We start from the raw sequence: 19,558 nt of genomic DNA, 5'->3' as shown, positions 1-19,558 counted from the left end.
TAATCAATATTTTATAACCCAGTCCTTTATAATGAATTGTTCTTTTTTGTTTCTTAAAAGACAGGCTCTCTGATTATCTTGACCAGGCTTTCCTCAAATGTATGAGTTCAGTGATTCTCCTGCCTTAGCCTTCCAACCTGACTTAAATACTTTTCTTTTTCTTTCTTAAGATTAAAAAATGTTTTTATGTGTATGGGTGTTTTGCCAACATGTAAGTCTGTCTATGTACTTGGTGCCCAAGGAGGCCAAAACAGGGCTTTGGACCCCGAGGTGGTTGTAAGTTGCCATGTAGGTCCTGGAAATCTAACACAGGTCCTCTGAAGAGCAACCAGTGTATCAAAGCAGGACCCACCACCCATCACAATTCCAAACAGCACTTTCTCATCACAGAGAAAACACATCCCTACACTAATAAAAACATTCACTGCCTTTGATCTAACAGCTAGAGACTGACTGAACATACAACCTGCTCACAACATTCAAGTAACTCCAAAAAGGTCTGGCATCATACCAAACAAGTGAACAAGGTGATCCAGTCACAGAAGAATGCATGACTGAGAAAATCTGATCCATATATGGCCCAAACTTACAGTTTCCACACAACACTTCCTCCCCCATTGTATTGCCCTTTGAACCTGCCTTCAAAACAACTGCACTTCATACCCCATTGCCACCTGTCATCCCACAGACAGGCCTGCAGCACATTTGCACCTGCTGAGGGAGTCATTTCTGCACCACTGTGTTCCTCTGCAAAGACTTGCTCTCCTCAAAGAAATGAAAACCCACATGGGACTCCCTATGCACTCCACAGAAGACAGTACTTGGGAAGAGAAAAGTACACGCTGAGGGCCACTCTCCAAACATCACCTCAGAGAGCCTTATCTCCAGCTCCTACCAGCATCAATCAGTTGCCTGGGAGCACCTTAACTCCAGCTCAAGTGGCTCAGAAGATGAGGACAGGCTGAAAATGGAAACACATGTCCCCAGGAGCCACCTGTTCTTCTTCCCCAAATCTGTACTGAAAGCAGCCTAGAGGCTAAGACTAGCCTGCCTTCAGCCCTATATCGCTGCAGACAGCTGCTAGCTAAGACACTTTCCTTCTCATAAGATTCATATCAAAAATATTCTTTCAAGGGCTGGTGAGATGGCTCAGTGGGCAAGAGCACCCGACTGCTCTTCCGAAGGTCCGCAAATCCCAGCAACCACATGGTGGCTCACAACCATCCCTAAAAAGATCTGACTCCCTCTCCTGGAGTGTCTGAAGACAGCTACAGTGTACTTACATATAATAAATAAATAAATCTTTAAAAAAATATTCTTTCAAAAGTATTCAGACATTGGCTGGAAAGATGGCTCAGTGGTTAAGAGCAGTGGCTGCTCTTCCAGAGGACCCAGGTTCAATTCCCAGCACTCACACGGCAGCACACAACTATAATTCTAGATCCAGAGGTTCTGGTGCCCTCACACAGACATACATGCAGGCAAAACACCAATGAACATAAAAAGAAACAAATCTTTAAAAAAAAAATAAGAAGTACTCAGATATTAAGAGCACTTCCTGCTTTTGCTTGAAACCCAAATTTGGTTCCTGGAACCTATATATCAGGTGGCTTTATAACCACCTGTACCTCAAACTCCAAGGGATCAGAGACCCTCTCCTGGTCTTTGAGGTACCTATGCACACATGGGACTTACTCACAGATAAATATACACATACAAGAAAATATATTTTTTTTTTCAAAAAGAAGCATAAAACAATCCCTCACTTCCATCTCTTATGGGGTCCTCCCCTGCCTTACTGGAGATGGAAATACATACTATTCTATGACAGACATAAGAGCTTACTCAAGAAATGTAACATGGCAGGCTGAAGAGACAGCTCTGCAATTAAGAACACTTTTTACTCTTGCAGGGGACAGGTTCCCAGAACTCACAGAGTAGCTGCCATCTATAACTACAGTTCCAGAGGACCTAATGCCATCTTCTAGCCTCCAAAGACACTGCACACAAAAGATGCACATACACACACACACATAATTTTTTGTTTTTTTGAAACAGTTTCTCTGTGTATCTGTGTTGCCCTGGCTATTCTTGCACTCACTCTGTAGATCAGGCTAGCCTCGAACTCAGAGACCTGCCTACCTCTGCCTCTTGGCAGAGGGGATGATAAAAGGAATGTACCACCATGTCCCAGCTCAAAAGTAAATCTTACAAAGGGACTGTTGGGGGGGGGGGGGGGGAGGTGGAGAGATGGCTCAGTGGTTAGGAGCACTGACTGCTCTTCCAGAGGTCCTGAGTTCAATTCCCAGCAACCACAAGGTGGCTCACAACCATCTGAAATGGGATCTGATGCCCTCTTCTGGTGGGTCTGAAGACAGCAACAGTGTATTCATACATTAAATGAATAAATAAATCTTTAAAAGGGGATGGGGGGGCTAGAGAGATTGCTCAGTGGTTAAGAATACTTTCAGAGGAGCCAGGTTCAAATCCTAGCACAAACATGGTAGCTCACAACTGTCTGTAACTGTACAATTCCAGGGGATCTAACACATTCACACACGCAGACATGCATACAATACAGGCAAAATACCTATACATATGAAATAGAAATAATAATAATAATAATAATAATAATAATAAAGCTGAGAGATGGTAGTGGCAAGCCTTTAATCCCAGCACTTGGGAGGCAGAGGCAGGCAGATCTCTGTAGTTCCAGCCAGGGCAACATCACCTACATCATCATCATCACCACCACCACCCCTGGAAAAAAAAAAAAGAGAGAGAGAGATGCATCTTGGTCTAGTTGTGTCACACACCTTTAATCCTAGCACTAGGGAAAAAAGGCAGGTAGATCTCTGTGAGTTCAAGGCCAACTTGGTCCACAAAGCAAGTTTCAGGTTATTCAGAGGCTATATGAGATCCTTATCTTTAAAAAAAAAAATCTTGATAATTTGAATTTTTTTGCATGCTTTTTAACTTTCCCTGACAGAGGGAGGACCCTTGGAAAATCTAAAGCACCTTAAGTTTTCCTCAATTTCCCATTTGTCCCTCTGACCTAACCACATCTCTTTTCCAAAGGAGCAGGGGTCCAAGCCTCATCCTAGCAGAGCACCAGCCCTCAGTGAGGGAAAACTACACACAGCTTCTTCCAACAGGTGTTTTCTGAAAGGAGACACTGAAAATGGGCCCCGGGGTCAAAGAATGTGGTCATCTGCCCACAGAAATATACTGTCCCTCCTCCTCCAACAAGGCACAGTTAACATGCTTAGGAGGCTCAAACTCCAGAAGACATCCTGGGTAGTGGCACTGAGGACTTCCTCACACCAGGTGCTTGGCTAAGCTGCCCACAGATTTTCTCTTGGGAGATCCTCACGTAACAGAGTGACACTAGGTTCTCTGCCAAAACTCAGTCTGTTATTTATGAGTCATGTCCTTGACCTCTCTTACTTGAGTTTCCTCACCTGTTAAATGGGAACAATATCTACCTCACAACACAATACGATTGAAGTACACATCTAAATACCTGCCTTGAAGAGCTCAATAAATGGTACTTAAAAGCTCTGGCCCACCTTAACTGCAGACTGAGCTAGGCCTATTTCCACAGCCTCAGGCCATACTATTGGCATTACAAGGGAAAAGGGGAAAGGCTTTGAGGAAAATTAATTGAGACAGTGTCAGCAAGCCAGGTTAAAGTTCACATGCAAATACACTTTAACTATGCAAATCTCCCAGTTCTCAGACCAAAAAAAAAAAAAAAAAATCCATCAATGGAACCATGTCTGCCTTTCCTAACAGGAAGGAAGCCAAGCATATTCTCACACGTGCACAGATGACAAGATGCACGGCCTAGTGCTTCTCATTTTCTTACAGCGAAGTCTATTGTGTTTATTCTGTAATTTCTTCTGCTCACTAGGCTCCAGTGCTTTTAACACCGAAAAAGCTGTCTGATGAGAAGAAAATTGTAGATGTCAAATTGCCTACCATGGAAGTGTCAAGACAGAGTGAGAAAACACACCTTTCCTCTCCCCATAGACACCATCAAATACCTTATACATTGCAAAAGCATCATTGTGTCAAAGTTCACTTCATAAATATCCAAAGGATTGCCACTCTGACTTCCACGATTCATGTTTTTGCGTGCTAGCCCAAGCACCCCGGGGGTAAAGACACAAGTGTTGCAACACCCTTTTTGCCTTTCACCATTTTTCTCAGCTGGATAGGTCCTCCTGCTTTTCGAATGTGGATTAATTACCATCCATCTCACAGTAGAGGGTTTTAACTTCAAGTCCATGGATGAGATGCAGAAGGCTCTAGAGCCTCTAGTAGCAACAAAATTCGGTGCAACTGTGTATGCTTCTCAAAACGAGTCCATACTTTCAGATTCTTAAAGGGGCTCATGACCCTCCAAAAACATTCAAAACCACTACCACAGACCCATCCTAGACCACACTGAACCAAAGGAGTTTCTTCAGTCCCCTTGAATAAAGAGACCAACAACCCTTTCCCATCCCGCCCCACTCCCTGAAAGTTGGAGTGAGGATCGAACCCAAGAGCTCTGAACATGCGAAGCAAGCAGATTACCACTGAACCACAGCCCTAGCCCAAGGAGGTTTGCCTTTTGAACCAAATCTTGCTCCGCGTCTGGCTTCTTCTCATCAGCCACTTCATATCTCATACAAGGCAGACACGCTGATCTAAGAACTCTAAAACTTACCAGAAAATACAACTATGGATACTTTCAACAACACAGAGAAAACAAACATTTCACCCAACAAGTGGTTGGTTTTGTCGTCCTCGTCCTTCCGCCCGCCCCCCCCCCAAACCCCTCCTCCCTGTCAAACTTAGGCTGCCCTCCCTGGGGCCTCTAAGCCCGGCCTCCCAGGGCTTCCCACCTCACTGAGCGTAGAACTGCAGGCAAGAGGAGGACCGAAATGCCCCGCTGACCAAGAATCTGGAAAGGAGCCTCCAGCATCAGGTGTTACAAGCAGGAACTCACATCTCCTGCTTCCCAGGAACCTCCTCCAGGTAAAGGATGGAGAATGCTCCTCCAGGGGCAGGACCTCAAGGTAAGCCCAGAGGCTCGGCTCCAGGCTGCACAGAGCCGAAAACAAACTTTCCAGGCACTTCCACCCCGCCCGGCCGGGTGACACCTCCCGGCCTCCCCCGCCCTCCGTGCCCTGTCAGCGCCCCCGGCTGCCGCCGACAGCCCGAGCCGGGGCCCGCACTCCCTGCCGCAGCCGAGAGGAACCCTCGGCCGGTGCCAACAGTCCTGCCCGCCACCCAGCCGCAGGTGAGGCGCCGCCCGGCCCGCGACACCGGGCCGCCCCGCCTCGCCCAGCAGAACCCAGGCGACCGCCACGCTCCCGGGTAACGGACCGGTGCGCCCTACAGCAGCGGCGCGCTCACCAGCTGGCTGGTGGTCCTGGCCATGAGCCCCAAGTCGGCGCGGGCGCCTCCCCCGCAGCGTTGCGCTGCTCGGCGCCTCCTCAGCGTCCTCCTCCCCGCGGCGGAGCCCCAGCAATGGCCGCCCTCATCCTGCGCCCGCCCCGCCGCCTGCCGCCCCCAGCGCCACCCCGCCCCCGCGCGACGCTGAGCAGGACTTCCGCGACGTAGCCGCCGCTCCTCTCGCCCATTGGTCAGTATAGCTGTCATTCGCGGCGGGCCGTGAGGGCCCCGCCCCCGACCGAGAGCCGAATTTCCGGGTTGGGGCCCGGCGCGCTTGTAGAGGGAGGCTGAGCGAGCCAATCAGAGGTGACGGGGAGGGGCCGGGTCGGGAGCGCCGAGCTGTCATCCGCGTTCCCTGTCAGGTAAACTGAGGCTCGGTTGCCAGCGGGCCAAGGTCACGCCTGGGGCAGCAGCAGGGCTGAGCTCGAACCTACTGCCCGGACAACTTGAATCTGATTCACAGGTCACGAGTAATCTGGGAGAGAAATTGGGCTATGATTTGAAGCAGAAAACAAGCCGTCCTGTCACTCCTGATGAACCTGTTTTTGCCTATATTTTGATGGATGTCTTTTTTTCTTTTCTTTTTTTGGCTGTCTTTGTGAGCTTGCTTTTTTTTTTTTTTTTTTTTTTTCCTTTCCCAGAAGGATCTCACTATCGAGAACAGACTGGCCTCGTACTTGCGGCAATCCTGTCTCAGCCTCCCAGCTGCTGAAATGACAGGTATGCCACATCCTCCTTTAGTTGTCATCATGACAACCGCTGTAGATGTTTTTTAAATTATGGTGAAACGCATACAATTTTTGTAAACTTTTTGTGCTGTATGTACAGTGTATGTGTATGTCCACTTTGTGGGTTTGTCTGATATCTTCCTATACCAGTCGCTACCTGGAGCTTGCTGATCCTTCTTGGCTGGCTGGCCAGTGAGATGCAGTGGTCCCCCTGTCTCTGCTTTCCCAGGGGTGAAGGTACAGACACACCCCCACCATCTCCAGCTTTCTTTTACAGGAGTGCTGAGGACTTGTCTGCATAGCAGGCATCATACTGAGCCATCTCTACAGACCTTCCCCAATTTTTTTCTCAGTGTTGGGAATTAACTGAAGACCTCACCCATGCTAGATCATCTCAAAATTAAATGTTTCTAAATACACCCATAGCCCTTGCCACCTTTGTTTTTTGTGGTGTTTTTGAGACAGTGTCTCAGTATGTAACCCCGTCTCCTGGACATCACTATGTAGACCAGGCTTGTCTTGAATTCATGATCTTTCTGCCTTAGATTTCCTGCCTTAGTGCTTGGGTACAGGTATTCACCACCCATTTCCAGATATTTCTCATTTGTGTAAAGTAATTTAAAGTGCTGAAAATTACTGTGAGTATTCAGCCTTAAATGGGGCATCTAGAACCAGGTCAGAGTGGCATATTCCTTTGATCTCAGCACTCAGGAGGCAGAGGCAGGGCTACACAGAGAAACTCTGTCTTGCAAAACAAACAAACACAAAATAAAATGGAGCATCTCTATGATCCCCCTCCAAATAAGGCTTAGGGAACTTTGGGAATGTAAGAGGAGCAGTGCTGAGAAATGCTGACTCTGACCCTGATGTGGCCTGGCACCGAGGGTCTCGCCACTGCTGTGCTCACCTGCATAGGATCAAGCCAATCAAAGTTCCAGCACTGACAGGAGGGGGCCTCACCAGGCTCACACCTGTCTCCGTGGTTACTGGCAGCTGATGGCCATTAGGGAAAAGCCATTCTTCCTCGAGGTGTAGCCACTGGAAGGTTGACCATGCTCAAGAGGATAACGACACACACATGCACACAGACAGCACTAACCAGACTCAGGAGGTTGCTAAAAGATACTACCTGCCTCACTCCAAAGAGTTTAAATCCAGATGAAGTGGAGTGAACCTATGGAGCCATATAAAGTGGGAGGAGAATAACTTGAGTTCAAGGCCAACCTGTGCAATATAGCAAGATTTCTCAAAAGAAATGTAGATAAGAGCCGGGCGTGGTGGCACACGCCTTTAATCCCAGCACTCAGGAGGCAGAGGCAGGCGGATTTCTGAGTTCAAGGCCAGCCTGGTCTACAAAGTGAGTGCCAGGACAGCCAGGGCTATACAGAGAAACCCTGTCTCGAAAAAAACAAAAAAACAAAAAAACAAGAAATGTAGATAATATGGAGCAGCCAACACTCAGGGAGTAAATTCATAATCCCATGTAGGCAGAATGAACTGCTAAACCAGCAGTAACGGCCACTAACAGCTTCTTTTTTTTGTTTTTTTTTTTTTTTTGTTGTTTTTTGTTTTTGGTTTTTCGAGACAGGGTTTCTCTGTGTAGCCCTGGCTGTCCTGGCACTCACTTCGTAGACCAGACTGGCCTTGAACTCAGAAATCCGCCTGCCTCTGCCTCCCGAGTGCTGGGATTAAAGGCGTGCGCCACCACGCCCGGCTTACTAACAGCTTCATATTGACCTCATATTGTCGCAAAGTTAGGAATTCCATCCTACATTGCATTTGTTCTAAAGCACCTCTGACATTGTTACTTTCCCAGTTTTCAGATGAGGAAAGTAAGGCATAGCAATGGCAGTCCTAGAGTTTGTAGTGCTAGGACTGGGACCAGCCTTGGTCCACATTCTAGAACCTGTCTGTCAACCCCTAAGGATACAGCCCATAGCTATCCATTCTCCTAGTCCGCCATACATTTATAGACCTTAAAAACAGGGGCTGGAGGGATGGCTCAGCAGTTTAAGAGCACTGGATGCTCTTCCAGAGGTCCTGAGTTCAATTCCCAACAACCACATGGTGGCTCACAACCATCTGTAATGGGATCTGATGCCCTCTTCTGGTGGGTCTGAAGACAGTGAGAGTGTACTCACATACATAAAATAAATAAATCTTAAAAGAAAAAAAAAAAAATGCGGGCTGGTGAGATGGCTCAGTGGGTAAGAGCACCCAACTGCTCTTCCGAAGGTCCAGAGTTCAAATCCCAGCAACCACATGGTGGCTCACAACCATCCGCAGCGAGATCTGGCGCCCTCTTCTGGAATGTCTGAAGACAGCTACAGTGTACTTACATATAATAAATAAATAAATCTTTAAAAAAAAAAAATGCTGGGTGGTGGTGGTGCACGCCTTTAATCCCAGCACTTGGGAGGCAGACGCAGGCAGATTTCTGAGTTCGAGTCCAGCCTGGTCTACAGAGTGAGTTCCAGGACAGCCAGGACTATACAGAGAAACCCTGTCTCGGGAAAAAAAACAAATAAATCAACCAGCCAGGGAGATGGCTCAGTGCGTGAAGTGCTACAAAGGCATGAAACCCTGAGTCTGGATCCTCATAACCAGTGTAAAGCCAAACACAATTAAGCTCATCTGCAATCAGGATTCCTATGACAAGCCAGTTATCCCAGACAGATATGACAACAGATGTGACATGCATGGCTCAGCAAGCAAAATACTTGCTGTAAGCCTAAAACCCTGAGTTTCATCCAACCTCAGTAAACAGGAGTGGGAGCTAACTCCTGGAAGTTGTTTCACCGCCATACATGTGCCAAGGTACACACAATATAAGTTTCCTAATATCTTTATTAAATTTAGTTTTGTATGTATTTTTCTTGCATGTTTATCTGTGCACCACACGTGTACTTGGTGCCCACAGAGGCCAGAAGAGGGCATCAAACCCTCTGGAACTGGAGAAGGTGGTGAATCAACGTGTGGATGTCCTGCAAGAGCAACAAGTGCTCTTAACCTATGAGCCATTTCTTCAGGCTGATAAGTTTCTATGAGTTCAAGGCCAGCCAAGGTTATACAGTAAGACCCTATCTCAAAACTCGGAACAAGAGAGAGAGAGAGAGAGAGAGACAGAGAAGAAACCTGTGTCAAACAAGGTGGACGATAAGGACCAACATCAGAGAGGCTGCTCTTTGACCTGCATATCTGTGCCTTCACTCACACACACAAACATGCACACACTCCCATGGGAGAGGGGGTATTGATTTAAAACAACAGGGGACCATAACCCCTAATATCCAGAAGTCTCGTGCTACCCATGCTGGTTTGACCCATCCTTCCATTGCTCTGAACATGGTATCATTCTGTGCCCCACATGGCTCTCCTGATTACCCACCTGCCTCAGACTCTGTTGAAGAAACCTTCCATTCACAGGTGGGTTGTTTAGAGATCCACATAGTGACAGATCTCTAACATTGCAAAACATTAAAATGGTTCCTAGTTTAATTTTGTTGTTGTTCTTATGAACCAAGCCTACACCAAAATCCAGACACACCTAACTTGCTTTCTTGGATAAATTTGTAGCATATGAAATTAGTGGGTCAAAGTGCAGTTCATTGCTGCTAAATTGCCTGCCCTGTTCCACAAAGAGCATCCCATGTTATAGTCTCATCCTTAGAACACACAAGGACAAGCTGGATGTTGATGGCGCTCTTGCCAGCACACACCTTTGAAGACTGTGTCATCGTTATTCTGAATGGTTTACCTGCCAAGCAGTGAAAGCAGTATTAACTTTCACCACTTGGTGGCCCCAGGAGCAGGCCACCCCTGTAAGGAGACTAAGGCTGCAGTGAGCAATCACACTCTCCGAGTTAGTTAAGTCACAGAACATAAGTGCCCAACTAGTAGTCAACTCTGCTCAACCGCTTCCCAATCCTTTCCATTTTATTTGGGGCTTGCTTGTCTTGAGAAAACACTAACCGTTTGGTTTTTTGGGTTTTTTTTATTTGTTTTTTTGGTTTTTCAAGACAGGGTTTCTCTGTAGCCCTGGCTGTCCTGGAACTCACTTTGTAGACCAGGCTGGCCTCGAACTCAGAAATCCGCCTGCCTCTGCCTCCCAAGTGCTGGGATTAAAAGCATGTGCCACCACACCCGGCAACACTAACCATTTTATATGATTAATCTTCTTTAGTTCCCCATACAGCCTCCTGGGATGCATGGTTTATATTCATTATCATTTTTTTTTCCCTGAGACAGGGTTTATCTGTGTAGCCCTGGAAGTCCTGAAACTCCCTCTGTAGACTTCTATAGACCAGACTGGCCTTGAACTCAGAGATCTGCCTGCCTCTGCCTCCTGAGTGCTGAGATTTTCATTGCCATTTTACACATAAAATAATTTGCCAGAGTCAATGGTAACCACTGAGTAGTGATAGCTAAATACAGATACTCTGGTTGTGTGTGTGAGAGAGAGAGAGAGAGAGAGAGAGAGAGAGAGAGAGAGAGAGACTCCCTTTCTCAGAAAATTACTGAAGGACATGTTCCACCAAATATAAACAAATAAAGGGGCAAACCAAGAAAGAAGACATGAGAGCTAGAGGAAACAAAGAATGCACAGGAATGGAGTGTAGGGAGGTCCCAGGTCCCAGGTCTTGCGTGTCCATTCAGCAGTCACTGAGCCTCCCCTGTTGCAAGCACAAATAGCCTCCCCTGTTGCTTGGTAATTCACCAGTGAAAAAGCACAGAAAGCCCTTCTGTGGAATTGAGACTAATCAGGACTGGGGGAGAGAGCTAGCTGAATAAGCAATTATACAGCATATTAGAAGGTGGTAAGTCCTGTGAGGAAGAGGTTTAAAGGGACAAGTGCCAAGATCAGAGCTATAGGCAGGAAGCACCCAGACCCTAAGCAAGCAGGCTTCCAGAGTACTCCAGAAAAATCCTTAGATGATTCTCCTATTTCCTAGAGAGAGTTGAGCTGAGAAGCTGACATAAAGAAAACTCCAGTAAAATGAAACAAAGCAAACAAACAAACAAACAAAAAACTCTACTAGAAAGATTACACATCCATAGTTGGAGCCTCTTTTTCAGTGCCTCTCCTGCTGTGAGAGATATTTACAGACATGATCAGGTACTGACTCAGCCCTGAATCATCAGGTTCTCTGGACATGAGGCTGGAACTGTGGCAGGATACTCAGCAGAAAAGCAATATTTAACCACAAATGATGACTCTCGATATAAAGATACCACCTAGAAAGGTGGACATGAAAAGCAAGAAGACAGGGAGGGTACTGATTTTATTACAGTCTTTTCTTTTTTTTTTTTTTGGTTTTGGTTTTGGTTTTTCGAGACAGGGTTTCTCTGTATAGCCCTGGCTTTCCTGGAACTCACTTTGTAGACCAGGCTGGCCTCGAACTCAGAAATCCGCCTGCCTCTGCCTCCTGAGTGCTGGGATTAAAGGTGTGCGCCACCACACCCAGCCTATTACAATCTTTTTAGAACTATTTGTTTTTGTTTTGTTTCTTAACTTTGTGTCTAGGTGTTTTGCCTGAATGTATGTATGAGTGCTATATGTGTGCAGTGCCCAGGGAGGTTAATGATGGCTGTAAGCTGCCCTGTGGGTGCTGGGAATTGAACCTGGTCCTCGAGAAGAGCACAGTGCTCTTAATGCTGAGCCACCTCTCCAGGCCCACGATTTCCACTTCTAATTACTGATGCAAATCAAAATTGATAAAATGGAGCTGGGCATGGCGACTAACTTCTGAAATCCCGGTATTCAAGACACTGAGGCAGGAACTCATCGGCCACACTTCGGAACTCTCACTCATACATATAAAGCTGGGAAGAATATTTGTGACCCCATCGTTGTTTACTATTGGCTTGTGTTGCTAAGGATTATGCCCACATTCTCACCTCTTCCAGGTAAATGATCTATCACTGAGCAACACAATCCTTAGTCCTGGCAGCACAGAGGACAGAAAAAGACCATGAACTCAAAGAACAAGGGATAAGGTACATGGAGGGTCTAAGAGGGAAGAGGAAAATGATGTATCTATGTTCTATGTTAAGATCATATATATACATACATATATGTGTGTGTGTGTGTGTGTGTATACATACATACATATATACCACCTGGCGAGATATATCTCGCCAAGTGGTACACTCAGGAGTTAGAGGCAGGCAGATGCCTGAGTTCAAGGCCAGCCTAGTCTACAGCATGAGTTCTGGGACAGCCAGGGCTCCACAGAGAAATCCTGTCTTGGAAAAAGAAGAAGGAAGAAGGGGGAAGAGGAAGAGGAGGAAGAGGAGAAACAGCAACAACAACAAAAAAAAAGAATGAAGGATCAATGTCTTGATTGTAAAATAAATGAGGGCTGAGGATACAATTCAGCAGTAGAGCGCTTCTCTAGTAGGTATACTAGGGTTAATCCTTGGTACTGGGCTGGCAAGATGGCTCAGAAGCTAAGAGCACTGACTGCTCTTCCCAAGGTCCTGAGTTCAAATCCCAACAACCACATGGTGGCTCACAAACACCCATAATGAGATCTGACGCCCCCTTCTGGTGCATCTGAAGATAGCTACAGTGTACTTATGTAAAATAATAAATAAATCTTTGGGCCAGAGCGAGCAGGGACTGAGCGAGCAGGGCTGATTGGAGCAAGCAGAGGCCCTAAAAATTCAATTCCCAACAACCACATGAAGACTCACAACCATCTGTACAGCTACAGTGTACTCATATACATAAAATAAATAAATCTTTTAAAAAATCATTGTACTACTAAACTAAAAAGATAAAACAAGGAAGAGGAAATGACTCAGTGCATAGGAACATTACCTCATAGGCATGAACTCACTTAGAAGCTAGGCAGGTACTCAATCAACACTCAAGAGGTAAAGACAGAAGATTCTTGGAGCTAGCTAGCTAAACTAGCCTATTAGTAAGCTCTGAATTCATTTTAAAGAGCCTGCCTAAATAGAATCAGGAACTCAAAGAAGATACCCGGTGTCAACTTTAGGTCTCCACATGTATGCACATACACATGTAAATGCACACATACACACACACACACACATACAATCCCCTGTTGATCCTGGACATTTATATGCACTTACTACAAGAAACAGATCAAAGTTCTAACAGAGACAGAGTAAAGTCAAAGAAGCCAGCCATGCCAGGTGTGGAGGAGGCACACGCATTTAAACCATCACCCGGGAAGCAGAGGCAGGCACATCTGTCAAACTCAGGCCAGCCTGGTCTACAAAGTGAGTGACCAGTCAGGGTCACACAGTGAAGCCCTGTTTCAAAAAAGTCAAACCCAGGTGTTTTTTTTTTTCAAAATAATAAAAAAGAAGCAAGTTAATAAACAGATTTAAATCCAACAATAGCTAGCAAATGGCTCTGCAGGTAAAGGTACTTGCTGCCAAGCTTGGTGACCTGAGTTCAGTCCCTGGGACCTAATTGTCCTCTAACCACCACATACAGGCTGCGGCACACGTGCCACACATACATACATAAATACATGTAAAATACTTTTTTAATGATCCACAGAAAGTGAGGCGTGTTGCTGGGAAAAACTGCTCGGAGGCAGAGTGCTGGGCCGACCTGAATGAGACCCAAGGTTCATTCTCTAGCAGGGCAAAAGTGAGATTCGGTGGCACGCCTCTAGCTTTAGCACACTGACAGGTAAGGTAGGAGGATCTCAAGTTCAAGGCCAACCTTGGTCACAGAGTGAAACCCTGCCAAAGGGGAGAAAAAATACAGTGGAGATTTTTCCTCCAATACAGGCGTGAAGGACAGGCAAGATGGCTGAGGTAGTGTGAAGGCACCTGCTGATCATGATGACCTTGAGTTATGTCACCCAGACCCCTCACAAGGGAACCTACGGCTACTTCTCACACCAAGGCACTTCTCTTTTTAAGGTAGAAATTTAATATCCAGCCTTGAACAGCCTAGAACTCATTATGTATGGCAGGCTAGGCTTGAACTCATAGAGATCTTCCTGAATACTAGCATTAAAGGCCTGTGAGGCCTGGTATTTATTTATTTAAAGATTTTTTTTTAATGTTATGTGCGTACAGTGTCACTGTCTTCAGACACACCAGAAGAAGGCATCAGATCCCATTTCAGATGGTTGTGAGCCACCATGTGGTTGCTGGGAATTGAACTCAGGACCTCTGGAAGAGCAGTCAGTGCTCTTAACCGCTGAGCCATCCCTCCAGCCCAAAACCTGTTTTTCAAAAGTTGTGGGTTTTTTGGTTTTAGTTTATATAAAGTTTTTATGCACAGTGTGATGTTGGGAATCAAACTTAGCAACTTGAATGGAGTTAGGCCCTCGATCTACCTCTACAAGTTCAGTTTCCAGTAAATTGATGTAAAGTTAAAATCAAAATGAAAGCCTGAGGCATCAGGAAATGGTTTAGTTGGAAAAATACTTGCTTTGCAAACACGAGAACCTAAGTTAATTCCTGAGTCCATCTTGCGGAGCACCCAAGCTCAGTTCCCAGCACCCAATCAGACAGCTCACAACTGTCTGTAGCTCTACCTCTAGGGAGATCCAACATTTCTGGCCTCTGCCTGTACTCATGGGCACATACTCCACAAACACGTGTACTACCCCCCCCCAACACACACACACAGAGACATACCTCCCCTGCCACCCACACACTCAAATGTTTTAAAGGTAAGTGTGCAGGTGACTGGAGCAGAGGAAGGAAGCAGAAGGCTGGAGGGCAATTCTCAGTCTCCAGGATCTTCATGCAGGGAAGACCTAAGCTAGCCTTAACCAGGTATAACTCCTCTTATCTCTGTAAAGACAGAGCACCTGTGTGGGAAGTGTCTGGCTGCCCACCTTAGGACAATGAACAGGAGGGGAGACGGTCTTACCTGGCCTGGTTCAGCTCATTGGTACCCAAGTTGAGGGAGAGGGACTGTCTTTCCCTTCCCAGAATCTCTTGGGTCAGAGTATCTTGAAGCTAAGTATGCAGTGGCTTGAGGTGACATTGTGAGGTCATGGAAGGGCAAGAGGATGATGGGAACCATCTTAGAAGGGGCTGGAACATGTCTGGTGTGCACACAACACTGGCTACACATGGTTCACCCTGTTTCTCTGTCCTAACCGATCCTCATGTAGGAGTGAGGAAACTGGGGTTCTGAGATTAGAAACTTCCACCAATGTGGCACAACTGGACTATTAAATACTTTCTGCTATGTAACAAATTACCTCCAAAACATTACAAGATGTTTTGGAGTTAGGAGCACAAAAGTGGCCCAGACCTACAGTTAGGCTCAGGTTTCTGCCGGCTGTGTCAAGATGCAGCAACAAATGAGTGTAGTAGCCTGTGTCTTCAAATCCAGAGGCAGAAGAATCCCAGTTCAAGGATAGTCTCAGATACACAGCAAGCTTAAGTCTGTGCTGTGCTAAATAAGACTCTGTCCCCCAATCCAAAAAAAAAAAAAAAAAAAAAAAAAGCAAACATCCCAGTCATTGTTGCGAGGTCTAAATGTTTGTTGCTACAGAATGGGCTGTAGACCTCAGCTCCTCCCACGGAGATGTCTGCCTGCCAGGTCTGCTGCATCTCCCCAAACAAGGGGTCCCACCTGGAAAACTCTCCACTGAAAGTGTGTTCTTTTTGACAAAAACCATTAAAAGTAAGTTGCAATCTGGGTCATTAAAACAAGCACGACACCCTGGCTATTATCACGGGGAAAAGACAGGTCTCTCTGGAGCCCCTCACAGTACACTTTCCTTTTTTTTTTTTTTTTTTTTTTTTTGGTTTTTCCAGACAGGGTTTCTCTGTATAGCCCTGGCTGTCCTGGAACTCATGGTACTCTTTCCTTACAAATGCCACCCGGGCACTCCAGCTGGCCGGCCAAGGGACCCTGAAATGAAGGAAGGATTCAGGGGTACCACAGGTCCTGCTTGATGCTACAAGGCGTGCTGACTCCGCTTACAAATGGACTCTGCCTATGTCTGTTCCTTTAGCTAAGTCCAAGGGTTTCACCGGTCCCACAGCTCTGTGCCTTGGACCGCGGACGTTGTGATTGGACCTTGGAAGGGGGAGTGGGGGAGCCTCCGGCGGTGGGTGTGACCACCGTGGAACCCTGCTGCACCCACCCGCTGGGGTGAGCCACTCCTCCATCCTGCTGGAGCCTGCCTGGGTGGTTAATGTCGCTGGCCACACCCGACTCTAAACTAGGAGTAATTTCTGTCACGGATGACCTGGACCCCTCTTCAGGAATCATCAGCGGGTCTTAGGAACACCATGTTGCCATGACACTGGAGGTAAAAGGACACGGTTGGGTCATTTGGCGCGCGGGTCTCAAACCTGAGTTCAACTGAACCTCGCAGGCTGCTGCACAGCTCCCGCCGCCAGATGGCACCCATACTTTCTGCAGTACCCAAGCCTTTGCCTCCCGGACACACTGGGTATAACTGGCCGCCTCCACCAGGTGTCTCGGGAGCACTTGTTCTGCTCCCCAACTTGTTCTGCACACTACCACTAAGGTGACTCAGCTAACCTCAGGGAGTGGGCTGTCCCCCAATCCACACCCATACCACAGGCACGTCTGATGCCGTACCAAAATCACCTAAGGCTGGGGCAGCAACTGTGCCCCAGAAACCCCAGGCTGAAGTAATTGGCACAACTTTCTGTGAATAGCCCTCCAGCTCTGAGCCATCAACAAGGGCGAGCTTGTGATTGCAGTAGGGGACTAATGCCAGTGACAGAGTATGTTTGGAAAGTAAAAGTTCTGGAGATAATGGTGTGGTGAATGCGTATAGCTACAGAACTTTACAATTAAGAGTGGTTAAAGTGGGACTGGAGATGGCTCAGTGGCTAAGAGTGCTTGCTGACCTGGTTCAATTCCCAACACCCACATGGCAGCTAATAGCCATCTAACTTCAGTCCCCCAGAGGATCCAATGCCTCCCCAGGCACTGCAACAGTACCTATGTGGTGCTCAGACATGAGTGCAGGCTGAGTATCCACACTCAAAATAAAAAGAGAGTGGTAGCCGGGTGTGGTGGCGCATGTCTTTAATCCCAGCACTCGGGAGGCAGAGGCAGGCGGATTTCTGAGTTCAAGGCCAGCCTGGTCTACAAAGTGAGTTCCAGGACAGCCAGGGCTATACAGAGAAACCCTGTCTCGAAAAACCAAAAAAAAAAAAAAAAAGAGAGAGAGAGAGAGAGAGAGAGAGTGGTGGTGACAGGGGCTGAAGGACTGGTTCAGAGGTTAAAAGCACTGCTCTTAATAAAGGACCCGAATTCAGTCCTCACATCTATTATCAGCAGCTTCCAGGATAACCCATGCTTCCAGTCTCCTCCAGTGGCAGATGCCTATACACATATACATGTGTACATAGGTAAAGCTTTTAACTGGCTAAGAGACCTGATGAAATGGATAGTTCTGTGGTCAACAGGACCTGAATTCAGCTCCCAGCATCCATCCTCTGTAACACTCACTCCAGGAGACCTGACATTCTGTCCTGGCCTCCTTGGGCATCTGGAGACCTGACATTCTCTCCTGGCCTCCTTGGGCACCTGGAGACCTGACATTCTCTCCTGGCCTCCTTGGCACCCGGATGCACATAAATGAACATTTTATTTTTTTAATTTTAAAACTGTTTTTTTTTTTTTTTTTTGAGATAAGGTCTCTCTACATAGCCCTAAAACTCACTCTGTAGATCAGGCTCAAACACAGAGATTCTGTCTCTGCCTCCTGAGTGCTAGGATTAAAGGCATATTAAAAACATTTTTTTAAGTGGATGAAGTGGTAAATTTTGGGTGTGGGGATGTAGCTCAGTTGAGACTGCTTGCTTATCATGAGACATTGAACTCAACTTTCAGCACCAAATACAATGGCTGTGTGGTGCACACCTGAAGGTGGAGAAAGGGGAATCAGGCAAGCCGTGGCTACACAAGCCATCTCGGTTTGCTGAGACTGTGCTACCTAGGCTGACCTCCAACTGGATACACAGGTACGGTGAGCCTTGAACTCCTGGTCCTCCTGCCTCTGCCTTCCAAGGGAATTACCAGCATGTACAACTATGCTGAGCAACTTTATACTCTTTAAAGATTTGTTCTTATTATTTCTAATTCTACGTATGTGAGCATGTCTGTGTGTAGGGATGTACGGGTGCCCTCACGGGCCAGAAAAGTCAAAGCACAGGAACCCTGAGTCCTAAGCAAGCCACTGACATAGGTGCAGGGGCTTGAACACAGGTTCTCTGCACAAACAATAAGTGCTCTGAAACACTGAGCCATCTCTCCAGCCCCATCTTTTTGTTTGTTTGTTGTTTTTTGCTTTATTTTGAAACAAGGTTTCTTTGTGTAACCCTAGATGTCCTGGAATTTACTTGTAGACCAGGCTGGCCTCAAATTCAGAAATCTGCCTGCCTCTGCCTCTCAAGTGTTGGGATTAAATATATGTACCACCACTGCCCACTTAAAAAAAAAAAAGAAAAGAATAATTCAAATTCCTAATTGCAATTCCAGAACCACAGAGCCTTCTCCCAGCTGTTCTGCCAACAGGCAACCCTGCTTGACTCTGTCCTTTGCTGAGGCAGTCTCTCCAGCCTCCCAACCTTCCCAGTGCTAGCTCCATCATTTCTGGGCAACCCCACAACACACAGCTCACTCATCTGAGCCCCTCTTGACTGTCTATCCAGCGCAGCTTCATGAATCCACTGAAAGTGGACCTGGGCAGAGCAGGGCCAGCTTTGTACTAGAAATAGAACTCAGGACTACGTGCATGTCAGACAAGCTCTCCACTACAGAACTGCACCTTGACCCTTCAGGCTGAGTCCTGGTCAACATTCATGAAGAGTTTGAGAGTGAGACCTTCCACCAGTAGGAGGTTTCCACAGGCTGCTGAGTCCTGCTGGACTGGCCTCACGTGACACATGCTCCCCCTGTCCTTTGTGCTTGTCACACTCCAAGAGTTGGTCAGTCATGGAGGGGTGTGGCTATGGCACAGACCCAGGTTCTCTTACTTACCTCTCTCCTCATGGTGGTGGCTGGTCCTCATGTGCCCCTGCCTACCAAGTTACTCTCCCCAGACTGTTGCTCTCAGACAGTGGGAGGTCCAAGAGCATCTTATTTTGTCTGCATATTTTCATTTTCTTTCTTCCCTTTTTAAAATATTATTTCAAGCTCTGGCCTGAAATCAGTTCCTTCAATGGGACCTATATACAAGTGACCTAGGACATCTGTTTGCAACCTCCTATTCCAAGGTATAATGTACATGACAGGGGGAAAGACTCACCTACCTACCTCAGGACCCAAATGCAAAATTTCCCAGACCTGACCTCCAACCTCTGGCACATACTCACACATGGCAGCCATTCTTAGAGTCCAAAGAATCCCCAAAGCTTGTACAGTGACGTTTCCAGGAAGCCTG

General features: G+C 46.8%; 1 protein-coding gene and 1 long non-coding RNA gene across 3 annotated transcripts in view; one reads left to right on the top strand and one right to left on the bottom strand.

Annotated features, from left to right (window-relative positions):
* Nucleotides 1–15,123, bottom strand: part of Pdpk1 (3-phosphoinositide dependent protein kinase 1) — a 78,466-nt gene extending 63,343 nt beyond the window's left edge. Inside the window, exon 1 of one of the 2 annotated variants that reach the window (XM_021185957.2) lies at nt 15,046–15,123. Coding sequence is in view for 1 of the 2 variants with exons in the window: in XM_021185956.2 (XP_021041615.1) it covers nt 5,407–5,430 (24 nt within the window). In the remaining variant the exon portion in view is untranslated. Of the gene's footprint in view, nt 1–5,406; nt 5,565–15,045 lie in introns of those variants that run through there. The other variant, XM_021185956.2, reaches the window with a different exon arrangement.
* LOC115029704 (uncharacterized) lies at nt 5,620–6,677 on the top strand. Its single transcript, XR_003835250.2, has 3 exons — nt 5,620–5,807; nt 6,087–6,165; nt 6,451–6,677. It is a non-coding gene; the product is annotated as an uncharacterized LOC115029704 (long non-coding RNA).
* Nucleotides 15,124–19,558: the final 4,435 nt, after the last annotated feature.

This window comes from Mus caroli, unplaced genomic scaffold (assembly GCF_978045245.1).
Source record: "Mus caroli unplaced genomic scaffold, Mus_caroli_1 scaffold_18, whole genome shotgun sequence".
NCBI lineage: Eukaryota > Metazoa > Chordata > Mammalia > Rodentia > Muridae > Mus > Mus caroli.
The sequence above is the reverse complement of the archived record's forward strand: the minus strand, read 5'-3'. Positions and strand labels throughout refer to the sequence as shown.